This window comes from Hippopotamus amphibius, chromosome 16 (genome assembly GCF_030028045.1).
Source record: "Hippopotamus amphibius kiboko isolate mHipAmp2 chromosome 16, mHipAmp2.hap2, whole genome shotgun sequence".
In the NCBI taxonomy this organism is placed as follows: Eukaryota; Metazoa; Chordata; class Mammalia; order Artiodactyla; family Hippopotamidae; genus Hippopotamus; species Hippopotamus amphibius.
In genome coordinates, this window is record NC_080201.1 from 4,657,672 (window position 1) to 4,681,440 (window position 23,769).

Below are 23,769 nucleotides of genomic sequence, written 5' to 3' on the forward strand. Positions count from 1 at the left end.
ACATTTAATGACAATAAAAACTGTGCTTTCTAAAAGAATTGACAGAAAATATTTCAAAATCTGGAAAAGTGTAGTTTGAGTAGTTTTAGAGCGTGGTCTCTCTTAAAGAAGGTGGTAAGTACATGACTTGTATGGAAATTAGTTTGTTCTTAGGTGTTAATTTCACAGTAGAAAATAAGGATGTATACCAAGCTTTCACCTGAAAAATTGGTGAAATTTATGGGGAATTAAAGTGCTGATTGGGGAAATGCCCTGGAGATAGAGTTGCAAATGATAGGAAAATACAGAATCTGAAATAGAGGCAAAGTAAAGGTTCATAAGCAAAGGGTCGTGATGCCTCCTCCTCTTTGGCTGTTAGGATGCTCAGGGCCAGTGGGCTTAATGTGCTTAAGATTCCTAGGGTTATTTGTTATCCTTATTTTTCTCCATTTTTCTCATTCATTTTATACTATTTCATTTTTGAAGCTGCCTTGAAGCTTTCTTTTCCCCCTGAAGGAAGTGAGGAGTGACAAAATAAAAGTGAAATAATAAAATGTGTCATGGTTGCATCATACATTTATTTTGTCTTACAGCTGGTATGTCTTTTTGACCCTCTTATCTAAATTGCAGGGATAGCTAACCCTCCCTGGCTCTGTTGCTGTGCTGCTAATGTCTCTGTGTGCTTCCTTTGTTTTGTAGACTGGCTCACGGAGTGATCGCTCTTCCCCGTTGGACTTTGGTTCGGTGGTGCAGATGGAGTGTAGGACTCAGGTGTCTGGGCCAGAGTGAGTGAAGCCTGAGGCCCAAGATGGAGAAGAAACGGAGAAAGAAATGAAAGCCTCTTTCAGGCCAAACCACAAAAGGCCATGAAATTTAACTTTTATTTACGTTGGACAAGACTGTAAAACGGCTGATCAGTAATGTCTCAGCTTTTAGCTGAAACAGGAATTAACTTATAATCAAGGAAGAAAAAAGTGCGATTTGAATTTATGTGATTTTTATGACCGTGTTCACTTATGACCATGAAGCTTGTCCACATCTGGCTGCTTCTGCTGGTGGTTTTGCTCTGTGGGAAGAAACATCTGGGTGACAGACTGGAAAAGAAATCTTTTGAAAAGGCCCCATGCCCTGGCTGTTCCCACCTGACCTTGAAGGTGGAGTTCTCCTCAACAGTTGTGGAATATGGTAATGAGAGTATTTTAAATGTTAGGTGCCCCCCGCCATGTGGGGTTTTTTGGTTTTTGGTTTTTTTTTTTCCAGATTTTATTGTAAACATTAGCTTTTGCCAAAAACATTTCCCTCTCTTCTGCAATGGATTTCGAATGTGCTGAGTGCATAGTGTTTGGATATTAATTCTGCTGCAGTTTGTTCTTCCAGTGTAATTAGCTTATATGAAGCAAGGAAATTGACATTCTGAATTATTTCCCTAAAACTGGGTTGGGTGGAACCGCTGCCACTCTAGCTGGTGAGGGTGGGTCTTTGGAGGGGCTGAAAGTTTACTTGAGCAGCTGTGGGTAACTAAGCAAAGGTTTAGTCTCATGTAATCTGCTCTAGATTTTGTTACTGTTTTCAGTAAAATGAAATTGAGCCTTCCCTTGTCTGAATTCCTTCTTCCTCTTTGAGAAACTTACATGCGTTTCTCTGCCATACACTCAAACTTCTGTTGATGTTTGGTTTTTGAAAACTAGCTCAGGTATCTGATTTTGAGTGATGTGTCCTGTGATCAGTGGGGTTCATCCAGGTTGTTTTAACGCAAAGCTTTGGAACCTGCTATCCAGGGTGTTTAAACTAGTCTGTTTACTGCTCTTTCTGCTAGGTTTTATGATATGTAAGTTTTCTTTTACCAGCAGAATTTTAGATTAGATATAATCTTATGTCATAATGTAGGTATGGTAAAGTCTTATTTTTATTTTGTGGTCATTGATTTCAGAATATATTGTGGCTTTCAATGGATACTTTACAGCCAAAGCTAGAAATTCGTTTATTTCAAGCGCCCTGAAGAGCAGTGCAATCAACAACTGGAGAATTATACCTCGAAACAATCCATCCAGTGACTACCCTAGTGATTTTGAGGTGATTCAGATAAAAGAAAAACAGAAAGCGGGGCTGCTAACACTTGAAGATCATCCGAACATCAAACGGGTAACACCCCAACGGAAAGTCTTTCGTTCCCTCAAGTATACGGAATGTGAGTACCGTGACCGCAGGCTGGTCTGTATCCGCTTCTGCTGTGCTGGGAATAGAGGGAGGATGTGTGTAGTCACACAGGACAGAATTTGGAAAATAGTACGGTGAATGTCCCTGTCCCTTCATCTAGTTTTGTCTGTTGTGAACATTTTCTTTCTTGGCAGAATTTAAAAGACCAAAAAGAGACTCCATGCTTCCGATAGAAACAGGTCTGAAAGGTGGCAGGAGGGGATGGTAGTGATCTTTGCCTTGTGGGAAGTGATACTCACCAGGTTCCTCTCAAAGCCTTCAGCCTTCCAGGCTGTGACGCCCCTCCCCACTCTGAAACGAAGGCGGTGTCTTTGAGTCTCCTTTTTATTTGCATTTTGCTTTTTTCAGTGCATGTTTTTATTTTTAAGGCATCTTGGAAAACACCTTTTCCTTAGGTCTCATTTTGCTTTTCTCAGACCCTCCTGACGGTGCACCATCTGCCTCGGCTGGGCTTGTTTAAGCCGGAAGCTGGGCAGGTGCAAGGATGGAAGGAATTTGCCGAGTCCCTTTCAGCTCCAGGGCTTACTCTCCTGGTCCTTACAACGGGCCTGTCGAGAAACGTTTATCCTCAACAAATTGCACATTATTACATAATATTTTCCAGAGCAAATGTATTACCAAAGGAAAGGATTTTTCCCCATTTATCATAAACTGGGCAACAAATTGCTAGGTCCATTACCGTTTATTGTCATTTCTTTCATTAGATAGAAAAAGAAATAAATTTTGCTTTTCCTTTTTTGTCTGTCATCTGCTAGGCCTGAGAGCCTCTGAGGTTTGAAAAAACGCCCAGGGGACAAGCCTGACTAATTTGCATCCTGTGACAGTCAATCTCCGCGTCAGCTGTGGATTCAGGTGTCTGGCTTCGCAGAGTTCTCTCTGCTAGCCCACGTTTGGTAGTGCTTTTTCTCTTTGAAAAGCAATAACCTCAGAGCAATCCAGGAAGATAAAAGCAAATCAAACCTTGTGTTAGCCAAATATATACATTGTGCCTTTTTATTTTTTAATCTTATCTTAAAGAGCTGCAGAATATTTTAGGAAACACAGAAGGGCTAATTTTAGCACAGGAAGCCTAGGGTCTCATGGTTGGGGTTCCCTTCTATTGTATATTCGCTCCACCGTGGTTGGCAGATAGTGCGCTTGACCCCCTGTAAGGAAATAGTACACATCTCCCTCTTGTCCTTAGCCGTGACCTTCTGTGGTAAGCAGCTCTTCTTTAAGCTTCAGCTCTTCTCATCCAGAAAATGGAGATAATACTACCTACCTCAGAGTTCTTACTTAGGTAGAAGGAAATGGTGCGTGTGAAGAGAGTATAGCAGAGTTCTTGGGCTGTTGTAAACATTTGTTAAATGTTCGTTTTTGGGAATTCCCTGGCAGTCCAGTGGTTAAGGCTCCGCACTTTCACTGCTGGAGCCTGGGTTCAATGCCTGGTTGGGGAACTAAGATCCCGCATGCCATGCAGTGCGGCAAGAAAAAAAAAGTTCCTTTTTTCCTGTGGGTTGGTGTTTTGAGGATATCATGGTGTCCCTCTTGACTGTTCCTTCTCTCCAGGATAATAAAAATACCCAGTTCCTTCAGTGTTACTCATATGATGTGGCCTAAAGTCCCCTCACCGTCTTAATTGCTTTCCTGCGAATACTTGCCATTTTCTCTTAGCGGTGTAGCCCAAACTGAATGCAGCCTTCAGGTGTAGTCAGGTCTGCGGAAGGGAGAGCATGGCGGACCCCTTCTTTGTTCAAGTTCTGTTCTTCAGTCAGTGCCCAGGCTGTTGACTGGAGGAACGGAATCAACATGGGAGGTTCAGTAGAGAATCATTTCAGTTGCACTGTGCAAATAGTTACTTAATGGAATTGACACGACTGTGTATTTTTCCAGGTCCCTGTACTTTCATGGGTGTAGCCTGGTGAGACCAGAAGGAAAGTGATAGTAATTTACTTTAGAAACGGAACCGGAGTAGTGTTACAGATTTGCCCTTTAGAAACAGATTTGAAATACGGTTTTTTCTTCATTATAGCATGGTTTTTGAAAGATAAAGGGACAACCCTTGTGTTGTTTCTTCTACTTTTTTCTTCCATTAAAAAAAGAAGTATTTATAGATAGAATTCATGCTTTTTAGTGCACAGTTTGGCGAGCCTTGATGAACGTGTGCATGCAGTCCGGTGCCCACCAGCAAAATCAAGATACAAGACATTTCCATCACCCCCAGCAGCCCCCCCGAGTCCTCTGTTGTGCTTTCAGAAGGGTGACGTTCTAGTAGACATGTGTGCTGAGGACGTTGAGCAGGTCACAGTAGGAAGCGGTCAGAGCGAGGTGTCCTGGGAATGTCCCGAGATCACGCTGTAAACTGGGAAACTTTACCATTGCTTAGTGGACGTTTTCTTATATCCTCCACCTCCGCCTCCCTCCCTCCCCTTCTGGTTCAGTGAGAATGAGTGGCTGATGAAAAACCAGGCATGTCTTCCGTTTTAGTATCACGATTGACTTTATTTCTTTAAAAATGATTGTGTTATCAGTCATTCCCTGCCTTACATTGGTTAGAAGATTCCAGGTGATGAACTATTTGGGGGTAACGTGATGGCTGAGTATACCCTGTGACTGTAATTGTGTTGAGAAGCTGCTTGTGGCCGAGGGGAGAGGATCTCACCCTCCTGCAGGAGGGATTTCAGGAGGGAGTCCTCACGACTGTTTCCCTGGCAGGTACATGTCCCCTGAGTTTCTGCTCTCTCTCTTCCCCGGCTGCAGCTGACCCCACCGCGCCCTGTAACGAGACCCGCTGGAGCCAGAAGTGGCAGTCGTCCCGCCCCCTGCGCAGAGCCAGCCTCTCCCTGGGCTCGGGCTTCTGGCACGCCACCGGCAGACACTCGAGTAGACGGCTGCTCAGGGCCATCCCGCGCCAGGTCGCCCAGACGCTGCAGGCCGACGTGCTGTGGCAGATGGGCTACACAGGTGGGCTGTCAGCCCGGGGCGGCTTGGGGGCCGGGCGTCCTCCCTCTGCAGCGCCTCACGCATCTGTCCTGGGTTGAGCTGGACACAGTCAGCTGCCCCTCGCCTTTGGCTCCTGTCGTGCTGGGCATCTGTTTCTGCGGCTTTTCTGATGGTTTAGTCCTGTTCACTTTTTGTGTCTATTTTCCTGTACTGTTTCTGAGGTTACAAGGGGTAGATTGTGGAGTGTTTCTTTCCTTTTGACACATGTGAACAAAGAGCTGACTGGCAGACCAGCAGAGTTCTGTAACTTCCCAGGGAATGAGATCAAATGAGAGATGGTTACCTTGATTTGGGCAATCTCGTGAAACTGAGCGTACCCCTCCCGTGTGTTGCCTTGCGTGCAGCGTGGCTAAGCATTTGACTGTCGAGGTTGTTACCTTTGTTTCACAACAGGAAACAATATTAATGGCTGTGTCCTGGGAAGTAAAAGTCACAGCCAGTCAGATTTTTTTTATTACTGATTCATCGTGGCAGAAAATTCCTGTTTTAACCAATGTGGAGGTTTGGACCCTAAACCTCAGCCCATATCTCTGGCCCCTCATACATCACAGTTTGACTTGGTGTCTTTCTGCTTCTCCTTGGCTTAGAGACCCTTACCTTAGAGAAGCAAAGACCTTACTGCTGCTCAGACTTAACACCCAAGGGACTGGCATTTTATTAAAGGATTGTCTCCTCTTGGTTTATCTTTTTAGGGTGGAAACGTCACAAGACAGAAATTCTCTAATCACCAGGAAAGCATTTTTTATTCCCCCCAAACCAGCTGGTTTCCAATATTGTGTCTGCATTTTAAAAAAGTAAACAGTACACTTTGATGGTTATCATTGTGGTTGATTATTTAATGTAGTATTGGTAGATAAATACAACCCTCATGTATCTTGTGGTTTTTTCTGCCTGTTTTCTAGAATTCCTTGATCTGACAGCATCAGTCATATTTCCCATTGGTGCAGGAGGCTTTGGGCCCATACCTGAAATAGACTTGTTATTGTAGAAAAGTGTGTAATACAGTGGTTTTCCTTAAAGTGAGGTTTTCCCTGCGTGTGGTCGACAGCCCCTCTCCACAGAGTTGCTGTCATTAATGAGCAGCACTGAGTCCTTGTCAGGAGTGGGAATGCCGTGCCCCGCCCCCTGAGCGCTTTGGGGTGCCCTTCACCCCATAGGGCCTCTCTAAGGAGATGAGGGGGTGGAGACTTGGAGAAAATTGCCCAAAGGGGAAAAATCAGTCAGTGGAGGATCGGGAGAGGTGCTGCACGAGCGTTGGTGACAGTTGAGGGGTATCAAGAGAGACTTTCCGTGTGTCCTCAGGTCTCATTTAGAGGCAGGTGTCAGTGTTCCCCTCCTGTCTCCTCTGTCTCCTCTCCTTAACACCTGCCCTACTGTGTGCCCTCTGGGCAGGCTTTGGCCCTGGATCACCTATTCTCTGCAGGTCCCAAGGAGGGATGTATCTTATAGACAAAAATCCAAAACTATGATTTCTCTGAACACCATTGTACCTTCTTTTTGAAATAAGGTGCTAACGTAAGGGTTGCTGTTTTTGACACCGGGCTGAGTGAGAAGCATCCCCACTTCAAAAACGTGAAGGAAAGAACCAACTGGACCAACGAGCGAACCCTGGACGATGGTGGGTGGCCAGTGTCCTGAGAACCTGAGGGGGTGTTTTCTGGTCTAAGGCGGGCTTTGTGTCACTCCCATCCTCCATTTTATCAGCTGAGAGGGTAATTTTCTGTGTAAATGATTAAACAGTCCGTGTACAACAGTTATTCAGGCAAACCCAAGTTGTTTTGTGCCTTTTGGCAGAAGCTTTTCTGAATGTCTCCGAGGAGGTCGGTAGGTGAGTTTGAGGAGAGAGGGACGCCTGGTGGAAGGGCACCTCCCTGTTTGGGGGGAGAGCAGGAGCAGCTGGACCCAGAAGTAGGGCCGGCGAGGCCTGGGCCCTGAGTGGAGGCCCTAGAGAGGCACAGGGATTCTGTGTGTCAGGCTCGCAGAATGAGCGCATTTAAATTGATGGTTTGAAATGCTGCGTCTTGGCACACGTTATCAGCTGTGTCTCATGACTTCTTCCTCTTGGACAACAGGGCTGGGCCACGGCACGTTCGTGGCAGGTGTGATAGCCAGCATGAGGGAGTGCCAGGGATTTGCTCCAGATGCAGAACTTCACATTTTCAGGGTCTTTACCAACAACCAGGTAGGTGTTTTGAGGACCCCTGAAACTTAAAGAATTGACCTTAAAACGTGAAAAGCCAAAACTCTAGAAAACATGTACTGGTTTAGAAGCAGCACACGTTGGCAGTGCTGAGCTGCCGCTGGCATCCCTCGTGTGCTGTGCTGTCCCTCCGTCCCTCGGTGTGGCCTTGCCGTGCTCCTGCCACCCCCTTCATCGGCCTCACTGGAACCCCTAAGGCCCTGCTCCAAGGGGGTTCCTTGACCTCTGGTTTCTTCTCTCCCTTGGGCTGGCCCAGGGCTCCTGTCCACCATGTCTCAGGCACACTTCTTGTACTTGAGAGAATAATCCCACGTTTGTATGTTTGCCGCCCCTGCTGGACTGACCGCCCTGAGGGTCCCCTCTGTGCCCAGTACCCAGCGTTGTGTTCGGTAACGTGGATTTAGAAGCTCGTTCCTTCACTCTACATTTGGAGATGTAATTGAAAAGAGGGAGGGTCCTAGTATTTATTAATCGTTAAAATTTAATTTTGCGTAGGTGATACATAGTTCGAAAACATCAGAAGGCAACACAGGGATAATTCTCCCAGCTCTGTCCCCGTCCAGCAGGTTCTCACCTTACTTCCCCACGTCAACCATGTGACGATTCCTTTTTTTCTTGTACCCTCTCCACCTAGAATTTCTTTTGCATATTCAAGCAAATATAAATATATTGTCTTATTTTTAAAAACCTTTAAAAAACATAATTCCTAATCATCAAATTTATTCTTTTTAAGTTTTTTTATTTAACATTTTGTATTTATTCACATATTTTCAATTTCTAGTCCTCTTTATTTCTGCCTATAGCTCTAGGTTTCTGTATCATGTGATTTCCTTTCAGCATGAAGAGATGCCTTTAGTATTGCTTGTGTTGCAGTCTAGTAGCTGTGATTTCTCTCAGCTTTAGTTATCTGAAAATATCTTTATTTCATCTTTATTCTCAAAAAGCTACTTTTACTGAATTTGGAATTCTGGATTGAAAGTCTTTTTATATTCCCTCTGGCACTTACCCCTTTGTTTTCTGTCATCTGTTGTTTTCTACTGTAATTTTAATTTAGAATGGTGATACTCAAAGTAGTTTAACTTTTGTAAGAAAACTGTGAGAGAAATAGTAACTATCAGAAAAGTAATTCTGTAAAATAACTTTCATTGATGCCATTTATCCTTCAGCCTATTTAGGAATAAAGAATATTAGACAAAAACTATTTAGAAACGTAACTAAATAGACATATGTGTCTTAGGACAAGTCTTTTTATAAGAGGGGCAGCTAGAAGTTTGGGATCTTCCCTGGGCAGGCAGGCTGTAAGGTCAGGAAGGCGCTGGACATGGGACCTGGCGGGACAGGACCCTGGGAGCCCCAGCCCTCCCCAGAGTCCAGCCCCAGGGATTGGAAGCTCTGGGGGGAGTCGTTCACATCGAGAGCATTTGTTGTGCTTGGGATCTCGTTCTGAAGTTAAAGTGAATACTTCATGCTGCTGAAAATCTAGTATTTGGAGATTTCCACTGAAACACCTAAAGGACTGTTTTAAAATGGGGCAGGTCTCCTACACGTCCTGGTTCCTGGACGCCTTCAACTACGCCATCCTGAAGAAGATCGACGTGCTGAACCTGAGCATCGGGGGCCCTGACTTCATGGACCACCCCTTCGTCGACAAGGTGCCCCGCGCGGGAGGACGTTGCGTTTGGTGATGGTTCCTGCTCTGTCTCGCGCCCCCACTTTGCTTTGTGTCTGCTGTGCTGGTGGCTCATCACCCACGTGATGACAGCACTGAGGACGTGAGCCGTAGTGACTTTGTGGCAAGCAGCACATGGTGCCGTGTGGGCTCCTCTCACCCAAGCATGTGGCCTGTCTTTCCTGGACGTGCCTGGACACCCGGGTCTGCTCTGTCGCGTGGGCCTGTGTCCTGGGGTCCGTCGCCTCTGGACATACTGGCTGCCAGACATACCACGTCTGGGCTGGCCTGGTGTTGTGCCTTCAGGGGGATCCCTTCTTTATTTAGTTCTGTTTTTGGAAGTTGTGGTTATTTTTAGATAATTACATGTTGATTGTTTAAAAGTGATATACCTTTATAAATAGATGCTTGTTAATTTTGCAGGTGTGGGAATTAACAGCAAACAACGTCATCATGGTTTCTGCTATCGGCAACGACGGGCCGCTTTACGGGTGAGTACCCCTGATAGGAATAACCTTGGAGGTATTTTTTCCTTGAAATAACTGAAAAACTGTTGTCTCTGTATCTTTCTATTCCTGTTTATATCTCTCTGAAACCGTGTTGTGGAAATTTTCAACACACATGAGAAAGACTTTGTAATGACTCTTATGTAGCCACTCGCGCCAGCAGTTGCCAACTCAAGGCCAATCTTGTCTTTGTTTAGTTTTTTTTTTGTTTGCTGGAAATAGCAATTTGGAGGCCTAGAGTTTTTATTCTACTCTTTTTACCCCCAAAGTCAGTCAGGAAAGTAAATCTGTTAGAAATAAATGGACTCCACAGTATTTATTGTGACCCACTGTGTACAAGGCTCAGGGGTGAAGAGAGAAATAAAATGAGGTGCCTGCCTTTTGAGGAAAACTAAGGTGCAGATCCAGTGTAACTGGTATGAGGAGGAAGCGCCGGGTGGCATGACAGACAGGTGTTTGGGGGATGGGCGAGAGGGATCCGATCAGGTAGAAGGGCCCCGAGGGCAGTGCCACAGACGTGTCCCTTTGTGCCGGGTTGTTGTGAATTAATGCAGCGTGAGATGCGGGACACTCGTCACTGAATCACAGGCAGGAAGCTCTGTTCTGGTTAGAGATCCCAGTTTTCTGTCGATGTACAGCTGCAGTTTTTATTCTGTAGATGACATGTATAAATGGTCTCTTGTGCTGAAACACTTGCGGCGGGGTGTCTGTCACCCCCTTTCCTGGCTCCCAGGACGTGTGTGGTCAGAGCTGTGGCAGAGGGCTGGAGTGGCTGCAGGGGGAGGGGAGGACGCGCGGACGAGGGAGGCTGTGGGCGTGGCTGTGCGCGGGCCTGCAGGAGCGCGCTGTGTCTTCAGTGCTGTCCGGCTGCGCTGCGGGGCACAGCAGGCCGTCTTGAGCGCTGGCTGAGCGCGTGCAGAGGGTCCTGGGCAGGGACTAGGCTGACCTCTGAAATTGTGGTTTCTATAGGTCGAAACCCGTGCACATTCGCAGTCGTGGTTCTAGCCTAAGCTGGATCGCATCTCCTGGTAGGGGTCCAAGCTTAGGCATTTGGCCGGGTCCTCAGTCGCGTGTTGTGACTCACAGATGTAAGGGGCGTAAACACGTACCAACTATTGTTCTGCCTTGAAAAACACCAGTTACTTAGAAATCTCGTCAAGACTTCTTGTCTTCTCTTTCTGACGCTTCTCTGTTTTCCACTCCTCTCCCACGTCTGCTGGCCCCGCTTCAGGCCAGCCCTCGGCAGCTCAGCACACCCAGCGTATCTGGCAGTCTCCCAGCCCATGCTCCTGCCTCTAGTCTTTCCCAGCCCAGCTCTCCCTGCACTGGGATGGCAGGGAGGGCGCGGGGATGGAGCCAGGCAGGTCCGACCTGCCCTTAGGCCGTGGGACCTTTGCTTCTCTGAGCGCCCTCCCCTTCCCTCCGCCCTGGCTCCCCGAGGACACGAGACCTGCCTGGGTTGGTGGCTGTGAGGATGAAATGAGATAGCCGAGGGCAAGCACGTGAACACTGAGCCTCTGTGAGTGGAAGCAGTTCCTTTCTCTTCCTTTTTTCTGTGTTTCTGTTGTTAAAACATAGTCTAGCAGTTTCCTTAACCCAGGCTCTGCAGTGGGTCATCATTCCTGATGAGATCTAAACTTTCCTCCTTGGTTTTCAGGGTCTTCAGTAGACTAGACTGGAGTGGGCACACTTTTTCTGTGAAGGATCAGATAGTAAATAGTTCAGTCTCTGTGGGCCACATGGTGTTTTTTGCACCTCCTCACCTGCCCTCATAGTGTGAAGGCTGTGTGGACGGGTAGACGAATGGGCATGACTGTCCTGGCAGCAGCACCTGATTTACGAGAACAGGTAGGGGGTCTGGCGGGGCGGCCACAGCCCCACGGCTGTAGCCTCATTTTCCACTCCCCGCGCGTGTCTTCAGCACGCCTCCCTGGGGAAACCGTGTTTCTCTCAGTCTCCATCACCCACTCCTGCTGCTGACCAGCTCCCCCCGGGCCCCAGCTTGCCTTTCTTTCTGTTCACACCAGCTCTTCCATACGTTGTTCTGGCTGCTTTGCACACGCTGGTCACACTTCTGGAACTCTGTGACTTCTGTGTGCCGTCACACGTAGGGGCTTCTGATCAGAGAGCTGCTTGTGCTCAGGGTGTTAGCGGGGATGCTGGTGGAGGAAGCCCCCATGTCACACTCGTGTCTGCACACAGAGCCTTACAGGATCCGGCGTCCGTCAGCCGCTGGGTAGGCTGCGAGTGGCATGAGGTCATCGCAGCACAGCCTGAGCGGGTATGGCTTTCTGCTGGGCATTGGGTAGGGCTGGTCAGGTGACTGTAATGCTCTCGAAGAGCCTGGTTATTTATCGCAGGCGTGGCGCTGCCTGACATGTCCCCACGACTACCCCTTCCGGGAGCTCTCTGGGGTCCGGCACCCTTGACACTTAGATTTCATGGTGTCAGGGAGTCTGCAGCTGCACTTCGCCCTTTGCAGCACCAACCAAGAATTTTTTGTTTTCTCCTGTATTTTGAGGGTTGAAGGCACACTAAGTGTAGGGATTGGCAGGTGGAAGGGGTTGGGAAGGTGGAGTTCTTGGTATCAGTTCAGTGGGAGGTTCTGTCAGTGACTTCTGTCCTGATCTCTGCTCTTTGATGTCATACACATTTATAAACTTTCTCTGTCAGCCAATAAAAACTCACTGTCGGTGCCCCTGAGCAGCCGGCTGGTAGCGTGTTAGTGATGGGTGAGCTGAGGAGGTGGTGCTGGGGTCGGCTCCGTGTGGTTTAAAACAGTAGAGTCTTGCTACTGATATCACATCAGCTGTTTGGGATCACTTGAGGTTCGGGAGTTCCTTTTTTTGGTGGTGGAACCGAGAGAGATAAAGCTCAGAAGCGCAGTTTCGTAACTGGCGGTTTCATGCTTTGAAATAGTTGAGCTTCACCTTCACTCACATCTTGACTCCATAGTCAGATGCTTCGGTCATTATCTGCTTCGCCGTCGGAGCCCTCGAGGTGCTGGGGAGAATTGCATGGTTTCCCTGGGCATCCGTGTCTTCCCGCCGAGGAGCTCGGGGTTGCCGAGTAGTGGTAGCGGTCCCCACAGTGCCCTGACCACGGCAGGTGCACGTGTGGCTGCAGTTCCTTCCCAGAGGAGTCGGGGACTGAGCTGGAGAGGCAGGAGGGATACACTTGTAGCAGCTGGGAGGTGATGTGAAGATGTACACGTAGGTGATGGTCATGTTAGTGGTTGGTCTTGTGATGTTCAGAGGAAGGGGGTTCCTTCACGCCTGGCAGTGGTGAGGGGAGAAGCGAGTCTTGGGCCAGAGGGTGCTAGGTTGACAGGGAGGGAAAGAAGGAGAGGGCGCCTCAGGTGTGAGGAGACCATTGAGCCGGCAGGGGTGGCGGGGACGGGCCATCCCCTCGCAGCCACACGTGCCTTGCCATGAAAGGGCCTGCTGTGGTCTCAGACTGTTCTGGGAGAACGTGCCCTTATTTGAATCTTTTGTTTAAAGTGGTTCCTGTCTCCTTGTGTTTTTGTGTCTCGTCGCAGCACTCTGAATAACCCTGCCGACCAGATGGATGTGATCGGAGTGGGCGGCATTGACTTCGAGGACAACATCGCCCGCTTCTCCTCGCGGGGGATGACCACCTGGGTAGGTGCTGCTCCTGTGGTCCGTGTGCCTGCTGGAGCCATGTGTGTGAGGGCCTCCAGAGAGAAAGGCAGCCTGGAGGTGGCCTGGCCACGAGGACACGCGCTCTGGCCCTCTGGCATCTGCTGTGTCACTGTGGCCTGATGGGCAGGTGCCGGTTCTGTGTTTCCTGGGTCCACTTCTTTTTAACTTGTTTCTGAGCAGCTTGTTATGTAGGTCAGTTGGATTCATGCCCACTGGTCCTAACTAGAAGGAGGGGGAGCAGTCCTCTGTGCTGGGTGGGATGATTTTTTTGGCCTTGGGAAGCAGGAGAAGCCAGTGAGGACAGTTTAATATCAACTCTGCTAACGTGGAAGTGATCGCATTTAGCTGGACAGAATCGAAATGGCTCCACTGGGTTAATGTGTTCAGCTGTGGGAGCTTTGATGCTGCAGTTGACCCCTCCTCCTCCTGGCCGAGCAGAGCCGGGGTCACTGATACTCCCTCCCTTGGGCGACTCTCAGGCACCCTGACCTGCCCTCGCTGTCCTGCTGCTGCTGTAACTCACCTGTGTGTCCTTGGCCTTTATCAAGGCCTGTGTGTTAACAGCATTTTGAGAAATGTTCCTGAACATTCTTTGGCACCGCAGGTGAAGATGTCCCACACGTGTGGATCCAGAGTCCATCGAAGTTTGATTGCCAGGAAGGATTCTTTCACTTCAGATTAGTGACCTGTTTCTTACAGAATATAAGTCCTATTGTAATTGTCATTTCGCCCCAGTTTTGGGGAAGCTTAAGAGAGTTCTCAGTTAGAATCTTATCCCAGGTTCCTTGTGCGGTGATACTCATTGTTCTAAGTCCTTCTTTCCGCTCTGGTACAGGTTGAAATATCCAGTCATATCATGTAAAGAAAAATGTTTCTTTTTTTTCCTAATTTTTAATTTTCTGATTTTTCTAGCACATTTCTAATTTCTAAGTTATCTAGAAATGTATCAGTTTCCAATTTCCAGTTTTGCATGTTAGTGAAATGAAAAATATTCACCTTTAAAATGCTTTATGGCATTACTGTTATGCTGGTCATTATAAAACACACCAAAAATAATTTTATTTTCTGTATTATCACATAAACTTCTTCTGTATTATCCTGTAATTGTGATGAATTTCAGATGAAAACCAATCCCGCACTGAGACTGCGCTGTACTCGGCTGCCCCGTGTTTCTGTTCTGGTTTTACTCATAACGGCCTGTGGCCACGTGCCAGCATGTGTGCCGTGGTGGAGACCACGCTGCTTTTGTTTACAGGAGCTGCCCGGAGGCTACGGCCGTGTGAAGCCTGATATCGTCACCTACGGCGCTGGAGTGAGGGGCTCGGGCGTGAAAGGCGGGTGCCGGGCGCTCTCGGGCACCAGTGTGGCTTCCCCGGTGGTGGCGGGCGCTGTCACCTTGCTGGTGAGGTGAGTGGTGCTCGGCGGGGAGGAGGTGGCGTCGCAGACCAGGAGCTGGGTCTTGGTTGTCGGGGGCTCGGTTGGATGTAGGAGCACTTCAGGGCCCACCCCATCTCTGCCGCTCCGTCTCTGCAGATGAGATGGGAGTCTGTTCTTTCTTAGATGGTTCTTGTGGGCATTAGATGAGCCCATCAAGCCTCCTGCTGTCTGAGGAGTGGGGAGGGGAGGCCGTTGTGTCTTCCGTTCCCAGCCCAGCGGCATCTCTGAGTACAGATGTGTTCCCTGGGGAGGAAGCCTTTGCTTTCCTCATCTCCCTGCAGCAGGTATGATGCCTCTGGTGGGTCAGACATGCTTTTATGGTGTGAGCAGGAGCTCATAACAGCTGCCGGGTGACAGGGACGTGCTTCCTGGGCTCCAGCCCTGGGGCCCTGGGAGGAGCCAGAGCCTGAGCCTGGTCTTGCTCGGTGGGCAGGAGAGGGGGTGTGGTGAGCTGTGAGCAGTGCTGTTACCGCCAGTAACACTGGATCCTACTTGACTGCCCTCACTTCTCCTAAGTCAGATTTCCCATTGAGACCTGTTAGAAAACCCACCTGCACTCCAGGACCAGCCATCGTCGTAGAAAAATGTTTAGCAATTTAGGAGAGTAAATGTTTCTTCACTGTTTACTGGAGTTTCCCCCCTGCATTTAAGGGGTTAAAATTTACTTGTAGATACACAAAAGCACGTGTGTTAAGGCTGGTGCTCTAAAGCAAGTGAGGCTGTCTGGGTGCCACTGCCCAAGCACCTGCGTTCCGACGACGAGCCCTCGACCTAGCCTGACCCACCAGGGTGGTGTGTCACACACAGGCCTCCAAACAAAACAGGCATGTGGATGCAGCGGGCTCTCTCTGAGGCCGGGCCTCACGGCCGTACTGCATCGTGTCCCCGCAGGACCCACCTCCATCCTTCCCTTCTCCCAGCCAGGCTGCATCCCGTGTCTGGAGCCTGTAACTCCTACCTGTTCTTGCTTCCTGCAGCCTCTGAGGTCGACTGTATTCAGTTAGTGGGAAAGTATGTTTTCCTGATCAGTTTAGTGTAAACGCTAAACAGTTTAGTGTAAAACTCGCACTAGCGTGAGAGTCCATGTTCTCACAAGCCACGTGGAAGGGTGGTAAGCGGTCAGTCCTGAGACAGGTGCAGAATCGGGCACGTTCGTTCGCATCTTGCACAAGTTTTACTGAAGAAGCTCCTGTTAGATGCAGAACAGGATTGGAGGTCACATCATTGCACATCTACAGGTTGGGGAGTCTGGTTTTCATCCTTTGCTGAGAGAAAATGAACATACATGCGATGTCTCCCCAGCACAGTCCAGAAACGTGAGCTGGTGAATCCGGCCAGTATGAAGCAGGCCCTGATCGCGTCTGCCCGCAGGCTGCCCGGTGTCAACATGTTCGAGCAAGGCCACGGCAAGCTGGACCTTCTCAGAGCCTATCAGGTCCTCAGCAGCTACAAGCCACAGGCCAGGTCGGTGTGCTCTCCTCTTCACCGGGCTCCTCAGCGCAGAGCCAGCCCCAGTCACACACTCGGGGGCCTCAGGGAGGGCTTTGCCTTGCTGCTTCTGCTGGGGCGCCCTGACAGGACTGCTCCCTACCTCCTCATGTTCTGCTGTTTGTAACATCAGTGGTTTAAGGTAGTGAATTCCTATTTCTTTATACTTTATAAAACTTTCTTTTGAAATAATCTTAGGTTTACACACATTTGCAGAAATCGTGTGGACACGCTCATATACCCTCTCCTCAGCTTCCGCTCAGGCCAGCACGTCATCGGCCATGATTCCACTGCCAGAGCGAGCAGGTGCACCCCAGTGCTGTGCTGGGCCTGGTCTGCAGACAGATACACAGCGGCCGGCTCCCACCGTCAGGTCCAGGGTCCAGGGTCCGGGTCCCACCTTGCATGCAGTTGCTGTGTCTCCCTGGCCTCCCCCGGCCCCTGACAGTTTGTCTTGGTGTCATTCATGACTCGGAGTCCTCTGGGAGTGCTGGCTACTTACTCTGTACACTGCCTCTTGATGTGAGTCTATCTGATGCTTTCTCATGATTCGTGTGAGGTTATGTATTTTTGGCAAGAATTCTTTTTCTCTTTTTATATTGAAATGGTTTTTGACTTACAACAAAGTTTTAAAAATGAGTACATCAGACTCATGAACTCCCTGGTTTTCCCTAAGGTTAGCATCTTACATTCCGCAGCACAAGCCTCAGAGCCTGGAAGTTGACGCTGGTACGATCCCCTCTCCTCACCTGCAGACTGGGTTTGCATTTTGCTCAGATGTTTCCCACCCTGTCCTTGGCCTGGTGTGGGATCCAGGCCAGCATCCACGTTGAGTTTAGTCATCGTGTGTCCTTGGTCTCATCCAGTTGGGACAGTTGCTTGGTGTCCTTCCTTAATTCTGAGCAGTGCTTGCCTGCATCATGAGGTTTAGGTGATGTGTCAGGCTGGACCCTCCAGGAAGCAGATGCCAACGTGGACTTAGATGGCCAAGAGATCTCCTGGGGGAGGGGGGCCTACGAAGGATGAAGAGGGGGAGGCAGGAGGAAGGAGGCATGGGGAGGACCCTCACACCCAGCACGGGTCTAAAATCTTTCCCGATCTCGCATAATCCCTGAACCAAAGTTGCCTGTTAGAGGAGCGTGTGTCCCTTAAGGCTGGAGTGACCTTGGTGCCCTCTGCATGCAGTCTTGGCACAGATGTGGTGGAGGGTCCGGAGGTGCCCGTCACCTGGGCTCTGCAGCAGGAGATCGGGTGCCATGGGTGACTGCCAGGCAGCCACTGCAGTGACTGTTTGTCCCTTTGTGACTGCGAAGTGTCTTGTGGGGACCACTTGCAGGTGATTAGCATCCTTTGATGGCTCCTGCCTGTGATGCTTCTTATGGTAGAGATTGCCCCATGGTGATCTTTGTTTCTCTCGTTGCTGCTGCATTTATTAATTGAAATTCTGCTGCAAGGAAGAGCTGTCCTCTCTTGTTCATTTATTCAGTTATATCCGTGTGGGTACGTAGATACTTATTTTACCCTGTGGATTATAATCCACTAATGTCATTGTTTATTTTCTTGTTCCTGTTGCCCCAGAGTTGGCTCTCTAGAGCGCCTGCTAGTTGGCGCCGTGTCTTTCCAGCGTGTCTCCATCAGTTGGGGGGCACTTTCACACTTTTTGGCAGCATTTCCGTGCTCATTGTTGGTATCAGTTCTTTGTCCAAGCAGCCTGGTCCTTTAACTGGAGAGTGGGGTTTAGAAACAGACACCTGGGCACCAGGTGTGCTCCTGACAGCTGTGCTCGTAGTTGTTTCTAGGCCCTTTCGGCAGACAGAGCTGGCGCCTGTCTGCACACACACCTGTACCTGTTGCTGTCTGTCCACGAAGTCATCTGTCTCCTGATCCCCCTGACAGCACAGCCCTTGCTCGGTTATCCTTCTGCAGCGGCCAGGAATCTGGCTCTCCCTCTCCGCTGTGTTTACTTGCTCAGTCCTAGTACGCACTTGAGGACAAGTTGTAGCACCGCTAGCTCGTGCAGTGTGAAAACAGGTATACTAACTAGAGGATGCTGTTTTTGTGTAGTTCTTTTTAGCTTTATAGAATGTAGAGTACTGTTTGCCAGGGTGACTTAGGTTAATTTTTTTTCTTCCACCTCACCACGCCCTGTTGGTCTGGTTTGCTAGTTATTTTCAGTACAGTTTAGTTCATTTGTTAGTATTTGTTTGCTTTTTTTAAAAAAAATATTTATTTATTTATTTGGCTGCGCTGGGTCTTAGTTGCAGCACACGGGATCTTTAGTTGCGGCGTGCAGCATTTTAGCCGCTGGACCACTAGGGAAGTCTTTTTGGACTCCCCCCACGTTCTGGTTGATTTCAACTGGTTATGTGTTGGGTTGTGAAACATGACCATGGCTCTAAGGTCAGAGCTGCGCAGAGTATACCTGGCCAGGTGTCGCTCCCCTCAGCCCTTCTGTCCCACTCCCCCTGCCCCCGCCCTCACCCTTTGGTTTATCCTTCTTGCATCACAAATGAGTGGATACATACCTATCATCTTATACCCCCTTTCTTACATGAAGGATCGCATTACTACAAATATTCTTTTGTACTTTTTCAGTTAACAATATCCTGGAAATTACTTTGTATCAGTTCACAGAGATCTTCCTCCTCCTTTTTTACTGCTCCCCAGTATGGATACCTTTGTTTATTCAAGCCCATATCTATATATGGGCTTTTAAATTGTTTCCAGTATTTTGTAATTTTAAGCTGCTTGTGCCCGTATATTTTAGCTTTGTTGAAGGTGTTTCTGCAGGGAAGATTGCTGGAAGTGGGGTTGCTTGGGTGCAGGCTGAGAGCAGAGGGCACTCTGCCAGGTCTCTCTCTTTCCCTCCAGAAGGGCTGTGCCATGAGCTCGCCTGTCTGCCCGGAGCCTCACCTGCAGTGTCTAGCCGGCCATACTCTTTACTTTCTGCCAAACTGAAATGTGAGATGTGCTATCTCAGTGTTGTTCTAGTTTGCATTTCTCAGGTTATGAGTGGGTTTGAACACTTTGTCTGTAGTTAAGAGCTGTTTTTATACCTTTCTTGTGAAGTGTCTGTTCTTTTCTTTCACGCATTTTTCTTTTTCTCTGAGGTTTTTGTTCCTTGATTTTTACGCGTTCTTTACATATTAGGGTGAGTAATCCTTTACTGCAGGTATTTCTCCCAGTTTGTCAGTTGTCTTTTTTTTTTCTTTAATTAATTAATTTTATTTATTGGCTGTGTTGGGTCTTCGTTGCTGCACACGGGCTTTCTCTAGTTGCTGCGAATGGGGGCTGCTCTTCATTGTGGTGCGCAGGCTCCTCGTTGTAGTGGCTTCTCTTGTTGTGGAGCACGGGCCCTAGGCGCATGGGCTTCAATAGTTGCGGCACATGGACTCAATAGTTGTGGCTCACGGGCTCTAGAGCACAGGCTCAACAGTTGTGGCGCACGGGCTTAGTTGCTCCGTGGCATGTGGAATCTTCCCATGGCAGGGCTCGAACCCGGGTCCCCTGTGTTGGCAGGCGGATTCTTTACCACTGCGCCACCTAGGAAGCCCCTGTCGGTTATCTTTTGACTTTGTGACCATGTTTTTGGCCATGTGGTTTTTTCTTTTTTAGCAGCCATGTTTGTTATTCTGTTGTCACCCCTGGATTTTGAGGCACAGAAAGCCTTTCCCTGCACTGAAGTAAAGGAGAGACTCGCCCATGTTTTCTTCTAATACTTGTTTGCTTTCTTTTATTTACTTGAGACTATCTCATCCATTTGGAGTTTATTCTTGTGTATGGTGTGAGGTGGGAATCTAATTTTATCTTTTGCCGAATCTTTTGCCATCTGTCCCAGCTCCAGTTATTAAAAAGTCCATCTTTGCCTCCGTGACTTGAGACTGAGTTCAGGGTCTGCGCTGGGGCTGGTCACATACTCGTTCTCCGCAGATTCCAGGCTCGCAGAGGGGAGAGGTGATGCCCGCGCGTCCCGCCGTGCCGCAGGCAAGGCAGGCTGGCCGGGAGCCTCCCAGCACGGGGAGTGTCCCGGAGCCAGGTTCCCGCACCTCACCTGAGGGCAGCCCTGGAAGCAGGCCCTCCCGAGGCTCGGACCCGCCCCCTTGACGCTTTCCAGCGCCGTCTGCTGCAACGCTGGATGCTTTGTTTCAGTTTGAGCCCCAGCTACATCGATCTGACCGAGTGTCCCTACATGTGGCCCTACTGCTCGCAGCCCATCTACTACGGAGGGATGCCGACCATCGTCAACGTCACCATCCTCAACGGCATGGGCGTCACGGGCAGGATCGTAGACAAGGTGGGTGCGCTCCGCCCAGCCCTGGGCTTCGATGAGGCCCTGGCGTCCTCCTGCTGTCCAGGCGCTGGGGGATGGAAGGCAGTGCTGTGTTCCCCGAGTCCTTTACAGATACAGCAGTGAGACCAGTTCGCTCCTCTTTTGCTTTGTCGTGGTGAGTTTGGCTCCCGAATCAACTAGTTGCATTTGAGTTTTCATTTTTGCAGTTTCCCACCTATAATTAAAGGCCTACTTATAATTATTTTATTTAATGAGCACACATGGGCCTTCGTGTTTAGAAGGCATGGTCTTTATTTGAATTTTGTATTTATAATTTGTGTTACACTTACTGTATAAACATTATCACAACAATAAAGGATAGGGAAGAAGAACAGAAAAATGACTTCAGCCCTACAACTAACAGAGCCACTGTTTAAAAAAAATTCAAATCATATTTCCGAACAGATTACTGTAGTTGTTTAAATAGGTGTGTTTAGATTGATTCAGAGCCCACCAACACGTACTGTATTCATCCTTGCTTCTCCATCTCTGAGTCCCTTATTTCATCTGTTTCTTGATTGCAGGATTTCACTTTTCATGAAGGTATCACAGAAAGTACATTTCTTATGATTTTGTGAGATTAATGAAGTCAGTTGCCTGAAAAAAAAAGAATCTTTTCCAGCCCTGATCTGAAATAGGTATTTTTAGTTATCTTTGTGTCGTAGGCAAAAATTTATTTATTTTTTTAGTTCTCACGTTATAAATATTTAAAAGTGTTACTATATATAAATACCAGTGTTCTTTTTAATGGCTGTTTAACACTACATAGAATTGTTAAATCATAATATGCTTACTGTTTTTTCTTGCTTGAACGGTTAGGTGGTTTTCAACTGTAAACATCTCACTGAATATCTTGGTATAAATGGTTTTCTTTTGCCCTGAATTGTTTTATTAACATAAACTCCCTGGGTTAGAATCTGAAGTAAGAGGGCATGAACATTATTACGCCCTGTTGGCACATAATACCAGATTCCTTCCAGAAGAAGAGGTACATCAGCTCACACCGCCACTGATGGTGTACAGCGAGGGGCTGGTGTCTCAGCTCTGGTGGTACATCCTTTTCTTCCCAGTTGTATGAGGTTTTAAAAAATAGAGGTAGAATCCGCATGCCATAAAATGCACCCTTGTAAACTGTGCAGTTCGGGGTTGTCAGCAGAGTCACAGTAGTGACGCAGCCGTCGTGCTGGATGCAGGACATTTTCACTCCTGGAAGGAGAAGCCTCTGTTCACACTTCCCAGTCCCCCCCCGCAGACCCCCGCAGCTCCTAGTCCCCCCGTCTTACTGCAGTGACCTTTCCTGGACACTTAGTGTAGGTGGAATCATACGCTACGTGGTCTTTGCAACCGAGTGTGATGCCCTTGAGAGGCTCGTCCCGTTGCGGTGCGTGCTGAGCGGTGTGCGCTGCACGGGCAGACGCCGCTCTGTCCCGCGGCAGACACTTGGGTGGTTTCTGTGCGGTTCCCCTTTTAACTTTAAATCTGCAGGGGTGGTCGGTACCTTGTTTGACGATTTGTAAGGTGGGTGTCTGCACATTTCTTTACTGATTGTATTTCTTCAGGTGAATTAGCTTTTCATTTCCTTGGCCCATTTTTCACTAGAGTTTAGGTTGTCCCTGTCAATCCGAACAGGATCTTCATATCGGGGAAATTAACCGTTGTTGTGTGCCATGCAAAAAGATCGCCAGATTATTGTTGTCTTGTCTCTTTAATATTAGAGATGGTTTAACATAAAAAGATGCTCCACATCACTAATCATTAGAGAAATGCAAGTCAAAGCCACAATGACGTATCACCTCACACCGGTCAGAATGGCCATCGTCAAAAAATCTAGAAACAATAAATGCTGGAGAGAGTGAGGAGAAAAGGGAGCTCTCCTGCACTCTTGGTGGGAATGTAAGTTGGTACAGCCACTATGGAAAACAGTTTGGAGGTTCCTTGAAAAACTAAGAATAGAACTACCATATGATCCAGTAACCCCACTACTGGGCATATACCCAGAGAAAACCATAGTCCAAAAAGAAACGTACCGTAATGTTCATTGCAGCACTATTTATAATAGCCAGGACATGGAAGCAACCTAAATGCCCATCAACAGATGAATGGATAAAGAAGTTGTGGCACATGTATACAATGGAATATTACTCAGCCATAAAAAGGAATGAAATTGAACTATATGTCATGAGGTGGATAGACCTAGAGTCTGTCATACAGAGTGAAGTAAATAAGGAAGAGAAAAACTAATACTGTATGCTAACTCGTATATACGGAATCTTAAAAAAAAAAAAAAGGTACTGATGAACCCAGGGACAGGGCAAGAATAAGGATGCAGATGCAGAGAATGGACTGGGGGACACAGGGTTGGGGGGCAAAGGGAAAGCCGGGACGAAGTGAGAGAGTAGCATAGACATATATACACTACCAACTGTAAAATAGGTAGCTAGTGGGAAGTTGCTGTGTAACAAAGGGAGATCAACTCGATAATGGGTGATGCCTTAGAGGGCCAGGAGAGGGAGGGTGCGGGGGAGTCGCGGGAGGGAGGGGATATGGGGATATATGTATAAATACAGCTGATTCACTTTGGTGCACCTCAAAAGCTGGTACAAAAGTGTAAAGCAATTATATTCTAATAAAGAGCTTAAAAAAATATATATATATATTAGAAGTGGTTTAAAAATTTGGGTGGGGGGGGCGGTTCTATAAAAGTTTCACTTTTTCACATAGTTGAATTTCCATCTTTTTTGAGTTCCTTTGTTTCAAAAATTAGAAACTTATCCCTCCAGAAATACAGGAAAAATCTCAATTTCATTTTCTACTCACTTCCTTTTTATGGTCTTTAAATATTTAATGTTTTCATCTGTGTTGAGTTAATTTGATATGTGTTATAAGTGATGGATAAAAGTTAATTTTTTTCTCTGTTGTTAACACGTGGTCTCAAGCTCTTATTAAAAATCCCTGTCCTTTCTCATTGTTTGTGATGCTTTTCCGTACGAATTGTTTCTTCTCTGTCGCTGTGGGTGTGCTGTGCTGCCTCACTCGGGTGTGTTGCTGCTGTCTGGCGTGTGAGGGAGATGAGTGGTCTGGGTTGGTGTGAAACATTGGTTCACTGTAAGAGCTGATGCACGTTTCCCCTCTTGCGCTTCGCTTTCGCCTTCTCTGCAGCCTGGAAAGGCGGGCGGGGCTGTGCTCGCCACAGCCTGGCCAGCACTTCCTCTGGGCGTCCCCGCGCTCTGCCCGCCGAGCCACTGCCCCCGGATCTGATTGGTGACCGTTTGCATCCATGTTGTTTTATTATTTTATTT

General features: G+C 48.0%; 1 protein-coding gene across 6 annotated transcripts in view; it reads left to right on the top strand.

Annotated features, from left to right (window-relative positions):
- MBTPS1 (membrane bound transcription factor peptidase, site 1) overlaps positions 1–23,769 on the top strand; it is a 52,134-nt gene that overhangs the window by 12,963 nt on the left and 15,402 nt on the right. For all 6 annotated transcript variants that reach the window (XM_057713562.1, XM_057713564.1, XM_057713559.1 and 3 more), the window contains 11 exons: positions 679–1,164; positions 1,910–2,167; positions 4,936–5,139; positions 6,686–6,796; positions 7,251–7,360; positions 8,914–9,030; positions 9,471–9,538; positions 13,092–13,194; positions 14,471–14,622; positions 15,955–16,116; positions 20,290–20,434. In XM_057713562.1, the coding sequence (XP_057569545.1) occupies positions 996–1,164; positions 1,910–2,167; positions 4,936–5,139; positions 6,686–6,796; positions 7,251–7,360; positions 8,914–9,030; positions 9,471–9,538; positions 13,092–13,194; positions 14,471–14,622; positions 15,955–16,116; positions 20,290–20,434 (1,599 nt within the window). In that variant the 5' untranslated portion in view covers positions 679–995. The remainder of the gene's footprint in view (positions 1–678; positions 1,165–1,909; positions 2,168–4,935; positions 5,140–6,685; positions 6,797–7,250; positions 7,361–8,913; positions 9,031–9,470; positions 9,539–13,091; positions 13,195–14,470; positions 14,623–15,954; positions 16,117–20,289; positions 20,435–23,769) is intronic.